Source organism: Orussus abietinus, unplaced genomic scaffold (genome assembly GCF_000612105.2).
Source record: "Orussus abietinus isolate OABI.00-Male unplaced genomic scaffold, Oabi_2.0 scaffold217, whole genome shotgun sequence".
Taxonomy (NCBI): domain Eukaryota; kingdom Metazoa; phylum Arthropoda; class Insecta; order Hymenoptera; family Orussidae; genus Orussus; species Orussus abietinus.
In genome coordinates, this window is record NW_019394360.1 from 27,834 (window position 1) to 50,987 (window position 23,154).

The 23,154-nt window shown below is 41.0% G+C and overlaps 1 protein-coding gene across 2 annotated transcripts in view; it reads right to left on the reverse strand.

Annotated features, from left to right (window-relative positions):
• Positions 1 to 5,642: 5,642 nt before the first annotated feature.
• Positions 5,643 to 23,154, reverse strand: part of LOC105702240 (RNA-binding protein 24) — a 36,902-nt gene continuing 19,390 nt past the window's right edge. For both annotated transcript variants that reach the window (XM_023432009.1, XM_023432008.1), the window contains 2 exons: positions 10,370 to 10,593; positions 5,643 to 9,322 (listed from right to left, as the gene is read on the reverse strand). In XM_023432009.1, the coding sequence (XP_023287777.1) occupies positions 9,174 to 9,322; positions 10,370 to 10,593 (373 nt within the window). In that variant the 3' untranslated portion in view covers positions 5,643 to 9,173. The remainder of the gene's footprint in view (positions 9,323 to 10,369; positions 10,594 to 23,154) is intronic.

Here is a 23,154-nt window from a genome sequence, read left to right on the forward strand (position 1 = left end):
CATTATATTATGAAATTGCATATGGAGACTATAAGAAAAGTCCTGAAATTCATGAAATTTCTTCATAGATGTTCCTAAAATTTGTTATAAAAAATTAAATTCTACTAAGAGCGCCTAAAGGCGCCCGACGTTTGGTCCAATATTGCCTGCACGGTCAGACGAATTTCGACCGTATGTCGAAATGGCTCCGTGTTCAAAGGGTTAAGGTGTACAATTTTACGTGGATGAAGAGTAGAAAAGAACATAGCCCCATAAGGCACTTCTACAAATCAAGTGACGAGGCTATTAGATAGAACGTGGATGTCAACCTATCAAAGTAGCGTCGCGACGCCAACACGTGCGACAAGACGAGACGACACGATATGAGACAAAAAACAAAGAGATAAACGGGTCCCCGGGATATCGAATGAACTCGATCTGTAGATCACGAAGACCTTCGTTTTACGGATTCGATAAACTTTACTCGAGCCAAAATGGCGGCAGGTCAAGCGAAAGCATTTTGGTGCCACTCGTACATTAAGCGAAAGTTTATTTTCCAGGCGAGAGTTATTTGCATATCTAAATGCATTTCTTACCAGGTAAATTCCTTGGCTCCAGGGAAATTAATTCCCTGAGAATCGTGCCGCGTCTATGTGACAATTTTCTATAAAATGGAGACGATTTAGCGAAAAAAAAAATTTTTCACGTATTGAGTTGGTTTCAGATATTGAAAGTATTAACGGAGATTATATAACTTTTTTTGTAAGAAATGTTGCGTCTAACTCGAACGACTTGATGCTTGGTATAAACATTAATTAACGACAAATAAATATAATTGCTAGGATTCAAAAGTAACCGACCGAGTTTGAAAGAAAACATCTAATTTACCCCATAAATCTATGAAATTCTACTTTGGTTCAAGATTAAAACCTCTAATTTATCAAATCTATGAGATCTAATCAGACGCTAACTGAGAGATTTGTCGTAAGAAATCCTATCTCCAAGAAACTACTAACATTCTGCACTGTAATCACAATAAGAGCTGATTGCGCTAATACTCGAGTTAAAATCCCTAATCGGAGATCACTGAACTCGCGATTAGAGTTTGACCGCGGGTTTGAATCATCGATTAGGAATAACTTAATCATAATAGATCCAGGAATTAGACCATTAGATCCAGGAATAACTTAATCATAATAAAATCATACTTAATTCCAACAATTAGAATTACAATTCCACGCAATTCCAAGGTAATCACCACCGGCGTAAACGCACTAATAACGTAAAATATTTTTAAACATTCTTTATACCAAACTCTTTCGTTATATCCAGCCCACACGAAGTATAAAGATCTTAAATCGAGCCAAACGCCACGTTCTATTTAATATCAATAATAAATCTCGCAGAACCCTAAATTTCAAGATATTAGGTTAAATAAAATATTCCAGGCATTTGTAATGCAACGTAACGTAATTAAAACGGTGTGAACACATTCTTGAACCTAATATATCGAGTCGATTTTGAAATCGGGGACCGGAAGTGATTACTCGAGAGGAACATTCTATTTAATATCAATAATAAATCTCGCAGAACCCTAAATTTCAAGATATTAGGTTGAATAAAAAATTGCCGAAATTTGTAACGCAACTTAATGTAATTTAAACGGTGTGAACACATTCTTTAACCTAATACATGAGATCGGTTTTGGAAATCGGGGACCGGAAGAGATCACTCGGGAGGAACGGCGTCCAAGGTCAGAAGCCCTAACTCGATTCGCTCCTTCCATCAAAGCAAGACAGTAATCTGAACTAAATTCAGTAATAGACTCTCCGTCGTGTACTTATGTACCCTAATCCGTGATACTACTATATAACAGATGCACGCCTTTCGATACGAGGAGATATTTTCGAAGAGCACTGATACCACGTGGACGTAAAGAGACTCGGTCGCCCCACGTCGACGCACCTTGTCGAAAATGACGGAAAGGCTGGTCAAAACGATTTGTCTGCCTGAACGTCAAATTATAGTATTTCTATATTACATTTCATCAGTCCTACCTTGAATTATTCACCATTCAGGTATTAAAAATTAATAACTGAAAAACTAGCCGAAGAACACCCTAACGTGATGTATCGATATTTAAAGTCCTTCTAACGTTCTTTTAATTTCACACCTTAAATTGATATATTATAATACCTTGTAATGTAATATAATACCTTATGAGACCTTAAATATTTTCTTTGGCACATTTTTCAGTTCCACGATAGATATTTCATTTTTGACATTTTCCTAAGCTTTTCCGTGATTTTCGACACTGTGCGACGCCAACGCCAGTGCGGCACTTCGCAGAACCATCCACCGCGTTTCCGGACAATTGGATTGGACTTCTTTTTCCGATAATTGCGCATAAAGAAATCTCTGATTTGAAAACCCGCGACCAGAAGGTGTCGTTCGGCGGGAAATACGTCCAAGGTCTTGGTCCTTGGTGTAGGTTTGTTCGGGTTACCTGCACTTCTACACTCGAGGGTAACGAGGGTACTACACTTTTCTTGAAAGGTGCAGAAGGGTAGATACACTTTCGACGACGTCCCGAACGCCAGGAAGCTCAAGAAAGTACAAGATGGCGGATATAGCGGGACAGTGTGCGGTTTTTGAGCCATTCGAATCGGATTACGATGAAAATGAAGATGTAACGCTTCCTTCGTTACATCTTCTAGCAAATTATGATGCACTTTCTGCACTTTGTACTCTCGAGGGTAACGAGGGTACTACACTTTTCTTGAAAGGTGCAGAAGGGTAGATAGACTTTCGTCGACGACCCGAACGCCAGGAAGCTGAAGAAAGTACAAGATGGCGGATATAGCGGGATAGTGTGCGGTTTTTGAGCCATTCGAATCGGATTATGATGAAAATGAAGATGTAACGCTTTCTTCATTACATCTTCTAGTAAATTATGATGCACTTTCGGTACTTTCTATCCTCGAGGGTAACGAGGGTACTACACTTTTCTTGAAAGGTGCAGAAGGGTAGATACACTTTCGTCGACGTCCCGAACGCCAGGAAGCTCAAGAAAGTACAAAATGGCGGATTTAGCGGGATAGTATGCAATTTTGGAGCCATTCGAATCGGATTATGATGAAAATGAAGATGTAACGCTTTCTTCATTACATCTTCTAGTAAATAACGACGATAACGATAATACATGATGCAGGAATACATAACAATTGTAAATAAATAAAATGCAAATCAATACATAATTTGTAATAAACAACGATCGTACAATTTTTCAAAGGCCACGTAGAAAATTAAATCGCTAAACCGTTCCATACACGGCGAAAATGTATTGATAATTATTTCTATCTACATTACGTTGTAATCTTGGAAGAAACTTTGTACTTTCCTGTTTGTCGGTCTTTTCAATTCTTCAAATTTCCCGCCGAATTCACGACCTACACTTTTATAACGTCTTGCCCTCGCTCTGGATCGAGGGTTGAAAGTTTAGAGAAAGTGTACACTCGGGGTAGATGCCCTCGCAAAATGAACGGCGACGTCTGCGTAACTTCCGTCAAAACGAACGCCAAAGTGTACACTTTTCCGTTAAAGTGTAGAAAGTCTAGGCAAAACGAACAAACCTTGTGAGAGATCGGTCGAGTCAAACTAGACGTATAATTATTGGCTGCGGCATGGACGCCGGTTCCCGCCGAGCCCGAGCGCAGGCTTAGCGCGGATCGTCGAAACTGAAGCTCCCTTTTTGCCGTGCCGTCGGAAAGCCCGAAGCGGCCAGGGAGTTTGATTGCGCGAATAATCGCGGGATAACTGAGCGGTACCTATAGCGCCGCTTAATGTACTCCCCTACTCTCTGAGAGAGGTGAATCGAACGATGCGCGGCCTCGCGTAGCTTCCGAGGTACGCGGCGACGCCGCTCCTGGCGCCATCTCTCTGCGACTGATAGACCCACCTACTCAACGCCGGTAACGTTACTAGCAGCTCTCGAGAGATGGCGCGAGTGTGGCCTAGCATTGGCTCATAAAGGTTCTGTAAAACACCTAGTGTTTTTAAGGTGAAGTGAAACACGTCGAGGAACTTGATCGACGTCTACAAAGGTTTTTCTAAATGCCAACGTTGCGTTCGTTTTTATGTTGACAGCTGGGTCGAATTATATTGGGTATTGTACCAAATGGCATACTCCACCTGTCGCTTTCGTACAATAATTATAAAGAAATCGAAGTAAAACTCCGAAACCCTCTGGGTTCGTGCTTTCTGGGGCCCTAATTGACTGCAGAGGGACCCCCTGCGCCATCTGTGATTTCCAGGTGAATTAAATTTTCCCTCCAAGACGTCGTATTACCATCGTTTTAGCATAGAAGCGCATACAACACTTTTTTTGCCTTTATCCCGTTCAAATGCGAATTTATCGATTACCAGAGTGTTCTAAATTGTCGTAAAATTACCCTGACCCTTTCGTCTCTCATATTAGAGCCTTCAATAATTGTATATTGATCGAAATATCAGAGCTCGACGCCATTTTGGTTCTAGGCTGAGCAGAGTTAACATTTTTTTAAAAAAATCCAAATTTTGAACGTGTCAGGACAATTCTGAGATGATCAGGAGTGATGTGTCAAAGTTTCGGACAGTTTGGTCTAATACCCATAAAAAAAAAGTGTTGTATTCGAATCGACTGGTTTGAATGGGGTTTCACTTCACCTTAAATCCTTTAGAATTTATACTCAAGTAATATAACCGGAGATGATGGACGGATGTCCGTCGACAACACGACAAAACACCGACACAGGGAATAAACAGAGGAGTCAATCACGCTTTTTAACGTAGACTGTAAAAGGTATCAACATAAATATTAATGTCGGTAATGGGACGCGCCATCTTATGTTACCACTTGAGTGTTCAAAACGGCCCCTCACCAAAAAGGGTATAGATGAATTTAACTTTACTAAGGTCGATTCAATTTCATAGCGTCTTTCATATCCCCTTAGTTCCGCACATTAGAGAATGGAAACACGAGTCGATTTTGCAGGGCACTTACCACGCCATCTTGGTCTTGAAATTAACAGGGGATTCCCGCAGCTCGAAAGTGAAACGTCCGTTCTCCCTCGAGATTATTCGGTAATAATATATTGTAGGGTAATAATGAATATAACAGAGACAGTATTTTACAGAAACTAATACTAGGAGTATAGGACAGGTCCCGAGGGAAGCGCAGAGCCTTCCCTGAGAACCGAGTCATGTTTTCATCCCTAACTTTTCTCCCGAGGGCCACGACGGCGATAGATTAGCAATCTCCCTAATTCCACGTCGGGCATCGAACAATAGATAAACAGCGACAACAGGGACTCAGGGACATCGATACAGGTATTAATGGTACCTCTAATATTACCGGTAATAATANTTTATTTATAGGTATTTTAAAAATTGTTTATAAAAAAATGAAATTTTATAGGTGTCAGGACCTTCCTTAAAGCCTTAATATCCACGTAATGAAGTTTGACATGATTCGGTACTCCCAGATAGGAGAAAAGTTTCATAAACGAGAACCCTTTGACGCCACTTTCACATCGCCTTAAATTATCGAGTTAAGTGGCGTCAAAGGGATTTCATTTATGAAACTTTTCATCGAATTGGGTATATCGAATCGTTCCAAACTTTACAATATCAATGTGAAGGCTGTAAGGAAGGTCCTGACACCCACGAATTTTCGATTCTATTCAAATTTGTTTATAGACATTTTTACATTTTTTATATAAAATGTGACGTTTTAAGGATGTCGGGACCTTCAATGGGGCCTTCGTATTCACGTGGCAGAGTTAGAAACGATTTGGTACACCTAGTTCCGATGAAAGTGTCATAAACGAGACCTCTTTGACGCCACTTTTACATCGCCTTAAGACTTGCGCTACTTTCGAGTTTTTAGACGAAAGACTTGCGCAGGTCGAACTGCCTGAAATGTCTATTTTCAGTTTTGGAGTAAAAGATGACAATTCGTTGTTTTCACCTTGGACCATCCCGCTCTAAGTGCGCTCAGGGAAACAAACCCCTTTTCGTGGCCGAATGATTTCGTCAAGTTGGTACAAACTCGCGGATGAACATCGAGACCTCGTCGATGCCTTCGGTTAAGACACTTTGTGACGGATTTTTAAAAGGCAACGACTCGGATAACGAAACTATCGTCATTAATAATCGACTTTCCTCAAGCTCCCTCCATTTTAAACCTTAGACCAGTGGCAGACGAAGAGAGCAACGTTTCGCCACTTAGGCCACCACTCATTAAGGGGATGTGAAAGTGGCATCCGAGAAACCAATAGTTCATGACACTTTTCTCCGGACTGGGTGTCCCGAATCGTTCCAAACCTTACAACGTGAATATGGAGGCTATAAGGAAGGTTCCGACACCCATGAAATTTCATTTTTTATAAAAAAAATGCCAAGATATCTATAAACGAATTTTTAAAAAATTGAAATTTCGCTATTGTCAGGACCTTCCTTGCAGCCTCCATATACAAGGTGTAGTTTTACCCGTCTCGGTACACCCAGTTGGGAGAAATATTTCAAAAAACGAGACCGCTCTGACCTCACTTTCCCATCGCCTTAAGGCTATGTGCACCTCCTAGATTTAAACGCCTATCCAATGGACTCGTGTGTGGTTGCCGAAATGAACACACCGGAATTTCATAAATCACTCCGTCTAGCAATTGAACATCACTTAGCGGTCAGCTGTTTAACAACCGCAGGTGTAATGGCAACTACCTGAGAATGGTTAATTGTCTAATTACAGCTTAAAGATGAAGAGGAACGTTTGATGCAGTGTATAGTTGGGGTCGCATGCTCTTTGGGGAGATTATAGTCGTCATGGTGGATAGAAACACGGAATACCGTCTTCCTAAAATAGTAAACGGTGCGCCGAGTTTGCAAACCACACACTAGTACCAATTGCGCGTTCATACCACACAATTCTTTCACCCCGTGATGGACATTGATGGTTAAATGTCTAATTACAGCTTAAAGATGAAGAGGAACGTTTGATGTAGTGTATAGTTGGTGTCGCATGCTCTTCGGGGAGATTATAGTCGTCATGGTGGATAGAAACACGGAATACCGTCTTCCTAAAATAGTAAACGGTTCGCCGAGTTTGCAAACCACACACTAGTACCAATTGCGCGTTCATACCACACAATTCTTTCATCCTGTGATGGACATTGATGGTTAATTGTCTAATTACAGCTTAAAGGTGAAGAGGAACGTTTGATGTAGTGTATAGTTGGTGTCGCATGCTCTTCGGGGAGAATATAGTCGTCATGGTGGATAGAAACACGGAATACCGTCTTCCTAAAATAGTAAACGGTGCGCCGAGTTTGCAAACCACACACTAGTACCAATTGCGCGTTCATACCACACAATTCTTTCATCCCGTGATAGACATGATCGCCTCATTGTCACCTATCACCATTGTCGCCTCCACCGTTGAGTTCCACGTGTCCAAAGCATCAGGTCCAACTGTTTCCAGCTGCCGTCCACCACGCTTGCGGAATCCGTCCACTCTGATATATTCTAGGAAGGAAGCAACCGGTGGATAAGAAATCCCGCGAGCGTGAGGAAGGTAAAACCTTATCAACATGCTTCAACCTTAGGACTCGAGGCACCATGGCGAACCAAAATAAATGAGAGAGCAGTCTGGACGGCGGACTACCACCCTGAGAAAAAAAAAAGACCTGTCACTGAACCATAGAAATATTGGGTGCAAAAGAAATTTCTATCGCTTTTGAACACATACTTAGAAAAGAAAAAACGACATAACTTTCCCATAAACCTAATCTTCCTTTGAACAGCACCAAAGGAATACCTTGTAAGTTCAAAGAATAATTGGCTCGCATGAACTGCAATTAATTGGATGTAACGTTTCTTCAGAATTTATTCACGTTATTTTCTGTTAAGGCGAAGTGAATGTGGCGTGGAGAGGATTATAAAATTATGAAACTTTTCGCCGAAGAGAGTTTATAGAATTGTTTCAAACTCGACAACGTGAATATGGAAGCTATAAAAAAGATCCTGACGTCTATAAAATTCTCAATTTTTTGTAAATTTGTTTATAGATGTTTTCAAAGTTGTTTATAAAAAAATCAAGTTTCATGAGTTTCAGGACCTACCCTAGGGTCTCCGCATTCACGTTGTAAAGTTTTAAACGATTTGGTAGACCCAGGTCGTAGAAAAGTTGCATGAACGATTGACGCCACTTTGACATCCCCTTAAAACAGCGGGAACTTATTCCTTAACCTAATATCTTCGGTACTATTCCCAGGAATATTTCTTTGGTTCCGTGAATTCCTTTTTTTTTCCGTTTCGCAGTGCCTCGATGCAATTAAACAAGTAATGGTGTTTCAACCCGTGTAAACGGTTGGGCAGAAACACCAATCAAGGCGACCAGCGAGGAACAAAATCGGCTTTGGTCTTGCAGTCTTGATCTCGGGTAAAAAGTACAACAACCAAGACGAAGACCAAGACTCGAACGTGCAAGATCAAGACCAACACCAAGACCCTGGTACCGTTGGTCTCGCTCTATCATTTGCCCATCACCATCGCCCAACCCTGGCAAACTCCTCTACTTGGTTCCCAGTCCCCGCTCCAACGGTGCGTCCACGTTTTCGCTTACCGTACAATACTAGCCTAGTATTTTACATAAATAGTATAACTAGTTTCTCTCTTTGGAGGCGATTGGCAGCGACGCAGTCCAAACCGAGGCGCACGCACCGCGAAAGCGCCAATTTTGGCTCCTACGGAAGAGAACAGGGAAGACAGGTGTCGGATAAGAAGGTAACCGAGGCGTTTCTCGCCTATCTCTAATCGACATCTTCGAAAGATCACGCGAAGACTCGCCTTCGGCTCCGACAAGGGCGTTCCCCGGTTCTTCCAAAGAAGGTATCTAAAAGTGTTCCTGTTTCGGAAACCGCGAGCCTATCCGACGGCTCCAAACCCGAGACATCGACCTCGCAGAACGAACGGGCTGGTACACTCTTCGTATCCACCATGGCTGCCTTTTTTCCGGGTCTTGTGTGGCTCTTCTGCCGTTCCTTCGGTATAGACAGCGCCACCGGTGGCGGCGCGCGGTACTAAACGGCAAGTGTACCAAAGGCGCGCTACGAGGCCGCAGCTACAGTCGGGATCCCTCGGATGGCTCGTTGTCTCTTCTACTGGAGCCTCGCCTCCTGGGGCGTCGTTTGGTAAGGTAGACCCGGAAAAGCGGCTCCTGCTGCCGTGGCTCCTGGCAAACCTGCCGCACCTGGCAGGGTGGCGTAGGTGTAAGGTGTTACGTAACTCGCCGCTGCGGCTGCATTCGCTGAAAATCAATTTTTATTTTTTTTTTTTCATTTTTAAACAGTAATAAAGGATTGAGGGAAAGCAAAACCTCTCTTATCATTAAGGCTAAGTACAATATAAAATCATGCGATTCCGTTGGTTCATTGTGCAGGAAAGAAAGGTTAAGAACCACTGAAAAGGGGGAGCCAAACGGTAGGAATGCTTTTCTGGATGATCAGAAGCCAAAAGTCTCCTTATTAACGTTCTTTTTATCTCCGAGCACCCATAACCTCCAAAGAACTTTCCCATAAACAAACCGCGGAAAGGAAACGACGCCGCCGTTGCAACATCCATCCCACTACGCAAACGGAACCTCTAATTTGCAATCATTACAAAATCTACTCATTGTAAGAGTCATGCGAAAGAGAAATGACGAGTACCGCCATGAAAAGTGGACCCAAGGCTTGAAATATGTACAATATATTGTATGAAAAAATTCACTTTCTAAACAATTACTAAAGAAATTAATTACTTGCGACCATTTAAATGTTTCCCGCTAGAGAAACGTCTTAAGGAGATATGAAAGTGTGACATATACATACCAGAAAGTCAAAAGATTTATAAGACTTTTCTGCAAACTAGGTGCAACAAATTATCTAAAACTTTAACCCGTGATTATGGAAACTCTAAGGAAGAACGCGCTGTCCGTGAGATTTCATTTATCGAAAATAAAAAAAATATCTTTTTGGTTCTTATCTGAAATAAATCCGAATTTTTTTTTTTTTTGTAAAAAAAATGAAATTTCACGAGCATCGCGTTCTTCCTTAGGGCCCAATCTCCTGATGAAATTTCAAATAATTCGGTGCCCCCAATTTGGATAAAAGTAATATAAATATTTTCACGTTTCCTCGTGTATATGTCACACTTTCATATCACCTTAATACCACTTCTCCCCGTGAAAAGCTTCAATCTACATCGTAAGTCTCATCTCTGGGTGTACCGTTGTTGCGGAGCGCGGACACGAACGGCGGCGGTAGTACTTTCTGGGGTCGGTGCGGCGTCGCGGCAGGACTTTCGAAACACCTACCGGCGGCCGCTGCGCTGCCGTACGGGTAGGCCTCGGCAAAGTTGTACCCTGCTCCGGGGTAGGAGGCCGCGGCCGCCGCGGCGTTCTGGTACTCGTAGAACTGGGACGCTGCTGCGACGGCCGCGGCGTGACTGAGCTGCGTCGCTGTAGCCGGCAGTGGCACCAGACCTCCCGGGGCGGCAGCCGCCAGATACGGCGACTGGTACACGTAACCCGGTGGTACCCTGAAACAGAAGCCATCAAGATCAGTCGCCGTTTTCCCACTCCCCGTCGACTTCCCTCCTGGTGATCCTCGACTCCCGCTCCCTTAAGGGCGACTTAAGGCTGTACGATAGTGACGTCAGAGGTCTCGTTTATGAAACTTTTCTCCGAATTGAGCCTACCGAATTGTTTCAAACTTTACAACGTGAACTTGGAGGCTGTAAGGAAGGTTCTAACATCCAAGAAATTTCAATTTCTTTTGTTTATAGATTTTTTCCAAAATCTTTCATAAAAAATGAAATCTCACGGGTGTCGGGACCTTACTTATGGTCTTTATGATCACGTTGTAAAGTTTCAAACGATTCGATACACCCAGTTCGTGAAAATGTTTCATGAACGATTGAGCTTTCGGATGACACTTTCACATCCCCTTAAGGCTGTACGAAATGATGCTTTTCTCCGAACTGGATGTACCGATTCGACTGAAACTTCACCACGTGAATATGGGGACCCTAAGGGAAGTCCTTACACCCAGGAAATGTCAATTCTAAATTCCCTTGTTATTTTATCTCGTGTGAAAAAAAATTTAAAAATTTCCTGCCTACCGGGAACGCTCCTCAGGGCGTTTGCATTCTGGTGGTGTAATTCCAAATGATGCGGTATATTCGGTTTGAAAAGGAAAATGTTTCTTGTTCGATTTGTCTCTTCGATGCCACTTTCGTATAACCTTAAGGTTCCTTTTCAATTGCTGCATCGATGCGAAATTGAACGCGGTGGAACGAGCCGATTGGGAGGAAATGGACAGATTGCCATTGTGGATGGTTAATAAAGAATTAAGACCTAATCGGTGCTTCTTTATGCCGATTCAACTTTGTGGCGATGCAACAAATGATAAGATAATTGCACTCCGCGCGTTTTCACCGCGTCTGCACGTAGGATAACATTTGGTTGAATCAAGGAAAATTCATCGGTGGGTCAACTATGGAATAACTAAACATTCGACATGAGAAAATTCTTTGGTTAATAACTTTTGGTTGATCGTGTAAAATGTTGCGGTAGTTCATATGAAATATATCATGAAATACCGAAATTTTACCAAAATATTTGGACTGCCGACTAAAATATATTTCTATGTGGAATCAAGAGAATTATTTAAACCGAGAAGATTTATTCGACACGACAAAATTCATTGGTTAATCAATTTTGGTTGATCGTGTAAAATGTTGCGGTAGTTCATATGAAATATATCATGAAATACGGTACCGTTTTACCGAAATATTTGGACTGTCGACTAAAATATATTTCTATGTGGAACCAAGATAATTATTTAAGCCGAGACGATTTTGTTGATCGGGGCTATTAGGTTTGCTCGAGTTAATTAAAATTCGCGTAACTCGAACCGATGAGGTTCTATGAAATTGACCTAAACGATTTTGTTGAATAAACCAAATTTCTTTTCCTGCGTGCTGAAGTTGCGAGTGCGAACCAAGATGGAGGCCAGAACTTTCTTCTGCACTTTTTAGGGACGGAAAATGTGGCGAATCGGTGCGTATAGAACTTATATTGTAGATAGAGAAGATGTCTTTTTTGAGATGTCTTTTAGAGAAGACATCTTATTTGACGTTTCTTCCTCATTTATTCTCTAAATACTATTCTCGCCGGGTTTTCAATGTTCAAATTAACTAATTGAAATCATTCTTTTTTCGTCTTAAGGGAAGATGCAAAAATGAACGGCCGGATATTTTTCTCGACTTCGATCTTTCAAGAAAAAGAAATTATTCGGATCTCTAGGAGACTTCAAATTAAAAATACATTTTTTTTTTTTTCGAAAAATTTATGCAAAAATTACTTATAGCCTTCTGGAAGTCACTTTGCAGAAGTTGTGGTGAAAGAAGAGGAAAAACGATATTTTAACATTAAGGAGAATGTTAATTAAAAATCAGTCGAAGTCAAACCTCCGAAACGTCACTTTCCCTCGGGCTAAAGTTTATATGCAACTAATTGCAACATTTTACGTCGTGATTTCATCGAAAAAGGAAACTTCTCGTCCCATCTTAGTGCGTTTGCGCGAACTCGTGCAAATATTGAAACGCCCGAAAAACTTGGAGTGTTCCGGGAACGGGGTTTCCATAATTTAAAAAATTCTTACATTTACATTGTTAATTTAATATACCACTCGAAATGCTCTGCGAGCTGCACTGACAAACAAATACTCGTGACTAAGGCAATGATACACATTTTTGCGATACGATAAGTGGATGAATGGGAAAAAAAAAAAGGAATTCAAAATATAAACGTGAAAACTGGAAAACGCGTCTTTGGAACAATCCAAATTTCCACGGCGTGGCACTAGCCGACATGTCGACTTCCCCGGAAAACCAAATAACCAATGACGGTACTTTTGCCATTTTCCCGGCAACGGCTCGCACGAAATTCCGGAAAATTCAGTATAAATTCAGTATAAATTCAATTAAATTAACAACATACATTTTCCAGGTTATCGACGCGTTCTTACCTCCCAGGGAAATTCGGAAATTATATGGAAAAATTACTAACACGAAGACTCTCAATTCCACCCAGGAATTAGTATCGAATTTAATTCCACTACTATTTTCCTAATATACGTTTTCCCCGATTTTTCTATTTTTTTTTTTCCAATGTTCTCGATATCCCGAATTTTCTTCCAACTTTCCTCCGCATGAATTGAATTCCGTCATAGGTTTTCAAATTTTCCCGGGAAGTGTCGAGGTAGAAAAGAAAAATAGTGCGTGAAAGTGCCGCGATTGGTCGCGTGCGTCGCGAGCACTCCGGCGACCTCTTGGCGGCCTAGGGAACTCTTTATCTAGGGAGAAATCCCCCAGAAAAAGTAACTATCGGAGTGCCCGCGGCTTATCCCTCCCGAGTCTACCAAAACCAAACACGCAACACATCAAAAGACAAAATCGGCGAGGGACCGATAACGAAAGCCCGTCAAATCCACCGACGAGGAGGAGCGAAAGCGATTCAATTGTCTTTTCAACTATTTCGTTGACAACAATGGCGAGATGATAAGAAACAACATTTTTCTCAATTTCCAAACACCCGCAGTATGCATATACCAGTTGACATGCACATTTTTAAAATACCGTCAAAATTATTCAGAGACAAAAAAGAATCATTTCAGTTGCCTTTTCAACTATTTCGTTGACAACAATGGCAAGATGATAAGAGACTCAAAATTTTTCTCAATTTCCAAAGACCCGCAATATGCATATACCGGTTGACATGCACATTTTTAAAATACCGTCAAAATTATTCAGAAACAAAAAAGAATCATTTCAGTTGCCTTTTCAACTATTTCATTGACAACAATGGCAAGATGATAAGAAACTCAGCATTTTTCTCAATTTCCAAAGGCCCGCAGTATGCATATACCGGTTAACATGCACATTAAAATACCGTAAAAATTATTCAGAGACAAGAAAAGAATCATGTAAAAGGTTAATCTGCAACCATTGTCAGAGTAGACCTGCATTGTGATATGAAAATGGCGTGAGACACCTTTATGAAACTTTCCTCCGAACTGGGTGTACAGAGTCATTTCAAATTTTACAACTTTAATCTGGAAGGCAAATGAAAGGTCCCTCCACCCATAAAATTTCAATTTTTTTTAAATTTCTTATGAAATATGAAATTTCACAGGTGGAGGGACTTTTCATTTGACTTCCATATCCAAGTTGTAAAATTTGAAACTATACGGGGCATCCAGCACGAAGAAAAGTTTCATAAACAATTGATGATCCTCTCATGCCACTTTCACATCCCCTTAATGAAAAGACAATTGGAAGGTTAATTCGTGACATGTTAAGAAATCTCGAAATTGAAATGACTGGTAGATGCATCAAGCGGTCTCAGTTTTCTCTAAACATTGTTTCAGTTGACAACAATTGAACCCTTTTCTCCGTGTGTGCGGTACGTGAGGATGTGTCGGACAATCCGGCACACTGCAAAGATGATAATGAGATTACACAATCAAAAAATTAACCGCGCATTTTTACAGTGCATGGACCGGAAGTAGGTCTCTCGCAAAGACCTCCGGGGTGTGGAGGGAAGCGGAAGGAAGCATCGATGGAATTAAGGCGATATGAAAGGGTCATATTCTGTATACATAAAACGTCAAAATATTTATATCTTTTCTCCAAATTGGGTGCACCGAATCATTTGAAACTTCACCACGTGATTATAAAAGCCCTAAGGATGAGCCCGTGAAATTTCATTTTTCATACAAAAATGTGGTTTTGTTCTAATCTGGGATAAGTAAAAAAACGAAAACTTTTTTTTTTTTTTATGAAATGTGCATCGCGTTCTTCCTTAGAGCCTTCATAATCACGTGTTAAAGTTTTGATATTATTCGGTGCACCCAGTTTGAAGAAAAGTTTTATAAATATTTTCACTTTTTGATATATAGATTGACCCTTTCGTATCACCTTAAGGTGATATGAAAGAGTCACTCACCATACATACCCTTTCATCCCACCTTAAGGTGACATAGAAGTGTCATATACACCTACCAAAAAGTCAAAATATTTACAAAGCTTTTTTCGAAACTTTGCGCACCGAATCATTTGAAACTTCATCACGAGATTATGGAGGCCCTGAGGAAGAACGCGATGCACGTAAAATTTCATTTTTCGGAAAAAAAAAAAATGTATTTATCTCGGACAAGAATGGAATAACACCTTTTTTTTTTTTTTCGAAAAATGAAATCTCACGAGCGTTCTTCCTTAGAGCCTCCATAATCGCGTGTTAAAGTTTCCGATAATTCGGTGTACCCAGTTTGGAGAAAAGTTGTACCAATATTTTCACTTTTTGATATATATATTTATTGAGTGACTCTTTCATATCACCTTAAGTCGATCGGTGACGTCGAACTCATATCAGGCGATTTAACGATCAAGAGACTCGCAGTGTCGCCAATGCAACAACAAACCAAAAACGGTATAGGTATACGTATACTTCTCGCACACGACACACCGTTAACTGACACCAACGTTAGTACTCAAGGTGCAAAAAGAGCCCCTCGGCCCCCCAAGGTCCGTCTCCTTGCTACAAGGAAGAAAGAGAGAGAGATAGTGAGAGGGAGAAAGAGAGAGACTAAAAAAGTATGCACACAGCTGAGCGTCGTTGAGAAAAATCCCGAAAAACGTTTGCACTTGCCCGGAACGAAATAACGAAATAACGAGATAATAACAAGATAATGCGATAATAATGAAATAATAACGAGATAACGAAATAATAACGGAAGAATTAAAACCGCGTTGAAATTTTCTAGATTCCCAGGGATTGTTCTATAACTATGAAACTTCTTTGTTTGTGTTGAAAATTTTGAAATTAAAAACCATAAAACAATTGACAGTATTGTTATCAAAAGATTGGCAAATTCTTCCCGAGTTTGCAATATCCCTTTTTTGTATGTATATATGACACTTTCATATCACCTTAAGGGGATATGAAAGTGCCATTCGAGGGGTCAATGATACTTTTCTTTGAATTGGCTTTATCGAATCATATCAAACTTGTCAACGTGAACATGATATAAATAAAGTGAAAAGTGATATAAATATTTTGACTTTTCGGTATGTATATATATCACTTTCATATCACCTTAAGGGGATGTGAAAGTGCCATTCGAAGGGTCAATGATACTTTTCTTTGAACTGGGTGCACCGAATCATTTCAAATTTGTCAACGTGAACATGATATAAATAAAGTGAAAAGTTTTATAAACATTCTGACTTTTTCATATGTATATATCACACTTTCATATCACCTTAACAAGTCATCTAGCGAGTGCCTCTACTTTATTAGTTGGCAATACTGTTCGCGTAATTGGTCAACAATTACAAGTCTGTCCTCGAAACTGTGAATTTCGGATACGAAAGTCGATCGTATGAACTCGGTAATTGGCTCCCAGGATCGGGACCGATTCGGACCCCCTTAAAAAAATCGAAGGCAAGCAATTGTCGCTTCCTGGACAGCCCTGAACTTTCCAGCTGGTCGATAATAGCCGGTGTCCGGTCTGCGAAGGAAATCAATATGTCCTGCGGCCTCCAGTTCCGACTCCACGGAAATGGATTAGCGGCGAAAGCGGCGGCGAAGTCGCTGCCGGTTTCGGCCTTCGCCAACCCCTTGCCAAGGTTCCCGAGAGCACCGAGGGGCGCAACCGAGGTTCCACGAGGGGCCTGTAGACCTTCGGGGGTAAGAATTACCTAGGTTTCGTGACGGAAGCGAGTAACCACCCCTGATTTCCGACGCAAAGTGGCCGCCCGTCCGATTACGATCTCGACCGCCCTCTTGGGGGTCGATTGTCGCGGCGAGGCGACACTTTTATCAACGGCGATCCTACCCCAGAACTCGGGATGAAGACTTTCGCCCCATTTCTCTTACGGGACTAGTTATATGCATCTTGGTTAAAATTTCAACCCCTCTTTGAACTTACTGCGCCTAAACAATGCTTCTCTTGGTCCAATTTCCCTCAAAAGTCAAAATATTTATACAACTTTTTTCCAAAAGGTGCGCTGAATTATTTCAATTTTTGGCGCGTGATTATGAAGGTCCTAAAGGTGATTAGGAAGATCTTGAGAATTGCGAAAGTTTATATTTTAAAGAAAAAATTGTTTATCTACCCCGGATAAGAAGGAAAAAGAGATTTTATTATCAACGGCAATCCAACCCCAGGACTCGGCATGAAGACTTTCGCCCCATTTCTCTTACGGGACTAGTTATATGCATCTTGGTAAAAATTTCAACCCCTCTTTGACCCTACTTCGCCTAAACAATGCTTCTCTTAGTCCAATTTCCCTCAAAAGTCAAAATATTTATACAACTTTTTTCCAAAAGGTGCGCTGAATTATTTCAATTTTTGGCGCGTGATTATGAAGGTCTTGAGAATTGCGAAAGTTTATATTTTAAAGAAAAAATTATTTATCTATCCCGGATAAGAAGGCAAAACAAACGTTTTTTATCAACGGCGATACTACCCCAGAACTCGGGATGAAGACTTTCGCCCCATTTCTCTTACGGGACTAGTTATATGCATCTTGGTTAAAATTTCAACCCCTCTTTGAACTTACTGCGCCTAAACAATGCTTCTCTTGGTCCAATTTCCCTCAAAAGTCAAAATATTTATTCAACTTTTTCCCAAAAGGTGCGCCGAATAGTTTCAAATTTTGGCGCGTGATTATGAAGGTCCTAAAGGTGATTAGGAAGATCTTGAGAATTGCGAAAGTTTATATTTTAAAGAAAAAATTGTTTATCTACCCCGGATAAGAAGGAAAAAGAGATTTTATTATCAACGGCAATCCAACCCCAGGACTCGGCATGAAGACTTTCGCCCCATTTCTCTTACGGGACTAGTTATATGCATCTTGGTCAAAATTTTAACCCTTCTTTGAACCTACTTCGCCTAAACAATGCTTCTCTTAGTTCAATTTCCCTCAAAAGTCAAAATATTTATTCAACATTTTTCCAAAGGGTGCGCTGATTTATTTTAAACTTTGACGCGTGATTATGGAGGTCCTAATGAAAGTCATGAAACTCACGAAATTTCATGTTTCATGTTGACAAAAATTGTTTATTTACCCCGGACAAGAAGCAACAAAAGACATTTGTTTATGTCAAAAGATGAAATTTCACGAATGTCAAGACCTTTATTAGGACCTTCGTAGTTAAAAATTATACGATGCGCCCAGTTTAGAGAAAAGTTGTATAAATATTATGACGTTTCGATATACCGTATAGAATGACCCTTTCATAACCCCTTCAAATGATAATTTATATATATATTCTATACGGATAACCCATTTCCGGTGGTTACACATCTTTTGTGAGTTCTCATGGATTCACTCATAAGACGTATGGAATAATTTTAGACTATTTTAAAATCGGCCATTTGATCGGCGAGGTAGCTTTAATGTTAACAATGTTACGTGCAATGTGGAAAAAGGATACCTTCCTAATCAGAGAGCTAATCGGATCTTTTCGCGGTGTCGCCGTGACAAGAGACATCCGGCCTCCGTGTCCGGCACGGCACGGAAGACGGTCGTTAAGGGTACATCGGGGTGAATGGGGTGAATGGGGGTGAAAAAAAGGGAAAACAGGATATACAAGAGTGGACGATGGGGTACAATGGTATACACCATAACCTGGTGAAGCGGATAAAGTTGACCGAGCCGGAACTGCCCGACTTTCCGGCGGGGTTTCCGCAAGCAATTACCGCTCCGTTAGGGGTAGAACTACTCTTATGAACGTCCATCAGGGAAGAATACAAAATACTGGCGATTGTATAATTCCGTAATTGTTTCGAGACGAGCTTCTAATTAGAGAGGAGGCATATATGGTTTTCGCGATCCTTTGTTATCCGTTGAATCGATAAAATTGTTCCAATGAAAACAACCCCCTCGATATCACTTAAAGGTGCATTTTTCTCTTATGAACAAAATGTATTGTATTCTTCGGATTGTATAATTCCGTAATTGCCTTGAGACGAGTTTTTAATTAGAGAGGACGCATATATGGTTTTCGCGATCCTTTGTTATCCGTTGAATCGATAAAATTGTTCCAATGAAAACAACCCCCTCGATATCACTTAAACGCGCAACGCTGAACAGCTGATTTCTCTATTATGAACATTCATAAGGGAAAAATACAAAATACTGGCGGTTGTATAATTCCGTAATTGTCTCGGGACGAGTTCATAATTAGAGAGGACGCATATATGGTTTTCGCGATCCTTTGTTATACGTTGAATCGATAAAATTGTTCCAATGAAAATAACCCCCTCGATATCACTTAAACGTGCATCGCTGAACAGCTGATTCCCCTCTTATGAACATCCATCAGGGTAGAATACAAAATACTGGCGGTTGTATAATTCCGTAATTGTTTCGAGATGAGTTTCTAATTAGAGAGGACGCATATACGGTTTTCGCGGTCCTTTGTTATCCGTTGAATCGATAAAATTGTCCCAATGAAAACAACCCCCTCGATATCACTTAAAGGTGCATCGATTAACAGCTGATTTTTCTCTTATGAACAATATGTATTGTATTCTTCGGATTGTATAATTCCGTAATTGTTTCGAGACGAGTTTCTAATTAGAGAGGACGCATATATGGTTTTCGCGGTCCTTTGTTATCCATCGAATCGATAAAATTGTCCCAATGAAAACAACCCCCTCGATATCCCTTAAACGCGTATCGCTGAACAGCTGATTCCCCTCTTATGAACATCCATCAGGGAAGAATACAATATACTGGCGGTTGTATAATTCCGTAATTGTCTCGAGACGAGTTCATGTTTAGAGGGAACTCGTGTATGGTTTCCGCGATCCTTTCTTATCCGTTGAATCGATAAAATTGTCCCAATGACCCCCTCGATATCACTTAAACGCGCATCGATTAACAGCTGATTTCCCTCGATTCCGCCTAATAAAGATGACAAATGCAATACTAATTATGGAGATGCATCGATTAATGTTAAACTCCACCCAATTATTGTTGCCGAAAACGATCCCGTCAAGGCTATCTAGACTAGCATTGATTAGCAACTAATTATTGACTCGATTCCTTCAAATGAAAATGATCAATGCAAAATTAATTAGAAATGCATCGATACTACCAAAATCGACCCAATTGTTGTTGACGAATACGATCCCTTTCAAAACCATTTAAACTAGCAGCGATTCCTTCAAATGAAAATGATCAATGCAATATTAATTAGAGATGCATCGATCAATACCAAACTCGGCCCAATTGTTAACGAAAACGATCTCGTCAAACCCATTTAAATCATTGACAATTAACTTCTCTCGATTCCTCCAAATGAAAATGATAAATAGAAAGTTAATTAGAGATGCATCGATTAACGAGAAACGTCTCACGAGGAGCGTCGCGATGCGCGCGCACGGGGGTCGCGGCACTCGGCCAAGCCACGCGAGACTTGCGCTCTCGGGAGCGTCGCGACGGCGTCGACGCCACTTCACGTGGCCCTGGATAATCCAATGGGATGATCCACCAATCCCGACTAAGCTAGCTCTGCCAATGAGGAATCTCGAGGGGTGGTTCCGCCGCGGGTGGGAATTTTTCTCGCGGCCACGTGGCACCCTTGGTCCACCCCCGTCCGAGTTTCGACGCCCCGAAAAGAACGTCATTTCCGGGCCGAAGGACGCCCGCTGGCAAAAAACTCCTCGGGACAAAGTTCCTCCTTGATCCGTTGCCAACAACTTTTGTAGAGATCAATTTAATGCAGGATGCATATTCTTCGCGGTAATCTATCTAAAGGCCTTGCAAGTGCATCAATCGCTGTTCTCGAGGTTGACTCCTGACATCTCCCTTCTTTTCCTTTTTCTCTTTTTTTTTCTTTTCAAGGTAATGGACCATTTCCCTTTGACGAGATGTAGAGGAGCCGGCCGGAGAAACATTTTAATTTTTATGTCGGCCGTTTTACAGAGCCCTGTACTCATCCAGGGATCTAAATTTATCCCCGCCGTGAACATCCCCTGATCTAAAAGTGCATCTTCCACTTCTCGCGGGCGTTCCGACAATAACCCTTTACGTGTCAATTCTTCGAGTGATTCTCACTCGTCGTCCTCGAGGAAAGATGGACATCGACTTTCTACCCCACTCTGGAAACACTTCGAGTTAAATGGGCCCTCTACAAAAAAAAGGGGATAAATAAACGTTCCATTTCCAGCAACGTAGTTCTACTTTAATTTTATGCTGAACTAACCTAAAAGTGAATTTACGACTTTGCGGAATAAATCCCCCTCTCACTTAAAATCTCTTCCTAAACATGAAACAAAGAAATAATTTTCTGCAACTTTCATTCCTAAAGCGACGTCGCTTAACCGCCCAAAATTAGCATTGCCAATAACCCAAGATAACAACTAACGTATAAACAAGATTTTCGAAGCAATGCAGTAAATCAACAAAACATTAATTAAATAAAAATTAATTTCGATTTGTTATAGTCTATCCCTCCTTTATATCATCCCATTAAATAAATATTTTCCTACAACAATAGATCCGAACGCGGCGTCGCTTTTGCCAAAGATCGACATTGTCTTTTAACCCAAGATCAACGTCGACACGTGAACAAGATTTTTGAAGAAATGGCGAAAATGTGCGAAACATTAATTAAATAAAAATTAATTTCGATTTGTTATAGTCTATCCCTTCTTTATATCATCCCATTAAATAAATATTTTCCTACAACAATAGATCCGAACGCGGCGTCGCTTTTGCCAAAGATCGACATTGTCTTTTAACCCAAGATCAACGTCGACAGGTGGACGGAGGAGGGTCGGAGCAATGGCGGAAATAGACGAAGCTCAAGAAGCGACCTTATATCTCGGCTCCTCTTCTCCGAGCGGAGGCGCGGGGGTTGACACAAGAGACAGGTGGATCTAAATAAAGTCTGGACCGACGCCAACCAAGATGGCCGCCCGCGACGCCGAGCGTCGCCCGGGCTTGCGACACCAGAAATATATATGCATATATTTATACACATATACGTACGCATATGTATAAAATACGTATATACAAGTCTAGACGGTAAACGATCTTAAGCCCACCTTCTCCTAATACAGAGTATAATTACTTTTCGCCTGATTACGACTCCGTGGAGTAAAGTACCGGCGAAAGTTTCTAAAAATGGACTCGCTGGTCTTTATCTTTAGAGTACAGATTTATATATATATGTATATATTTGGTGCGTGTACACATATGTGCATACACATTTAGGTGCTCGGCCGACGCCGAGCGCCGGTGTTGGGTTTCACTTTGTCGCTCAAATACCGAGACCTGGGACGATGGGGTGTCAAAGAACTCCGATTGGTCGACCAAAATGGCTGCGATTAGTCGACTTTGAAATCGCAAGCGAGTATTCAATTTACGCGAAATATAATTACGGGCCTAATTAAACAATGGCGGGGTTTCCATCTAAACGTGGCGAATCTCCGCGCGACAAAAAACTCTTATCGTATCCTCCGTGAGAAAATTTTTTCCAAATTTCCCGACAAATTTCAAAACACTTTTGAAGTTATCGTTAGTAAACTTCGCGACAACGCCGTGGTTGCATTTCCCGTTGAATGTTCATCGGATATTAGACACTTTCTATAAAGTGAAATTTTCAGGCTACGCGTAAATTATTCAATGATAATTGATTTAAGTAGATCAGTATTTTTTTTTTTGAGATGTTTGGCTTTACGACTCCCCGTAATGTTAGATTTGCCGAAAAAGGGGAGGATATTTAATGGTATTTCCGATTTCTGGCTACTGCAAGATGGCCGCCAAAGAGGTGGCGACGCTTCTCTTAATAAAATTTATCAAAAAGGATGGACAAATGTAATGTTATTTCCGAATTTCCGTCTATTGCAAGATGGCCGCCAAAGAGGTGGCAGCGTTTCACGGAATAAAATTTGCCAAGAAGGGAGGAAAAGTTTAATGTAATTTCCGAATTTCGAATTTCCGTTTATTCCAAGATGGCCGCCAAAAAGATGGGGACGCTTCTCGAAATAAAAATGGACGCTCGTCTCTCGCCGACGT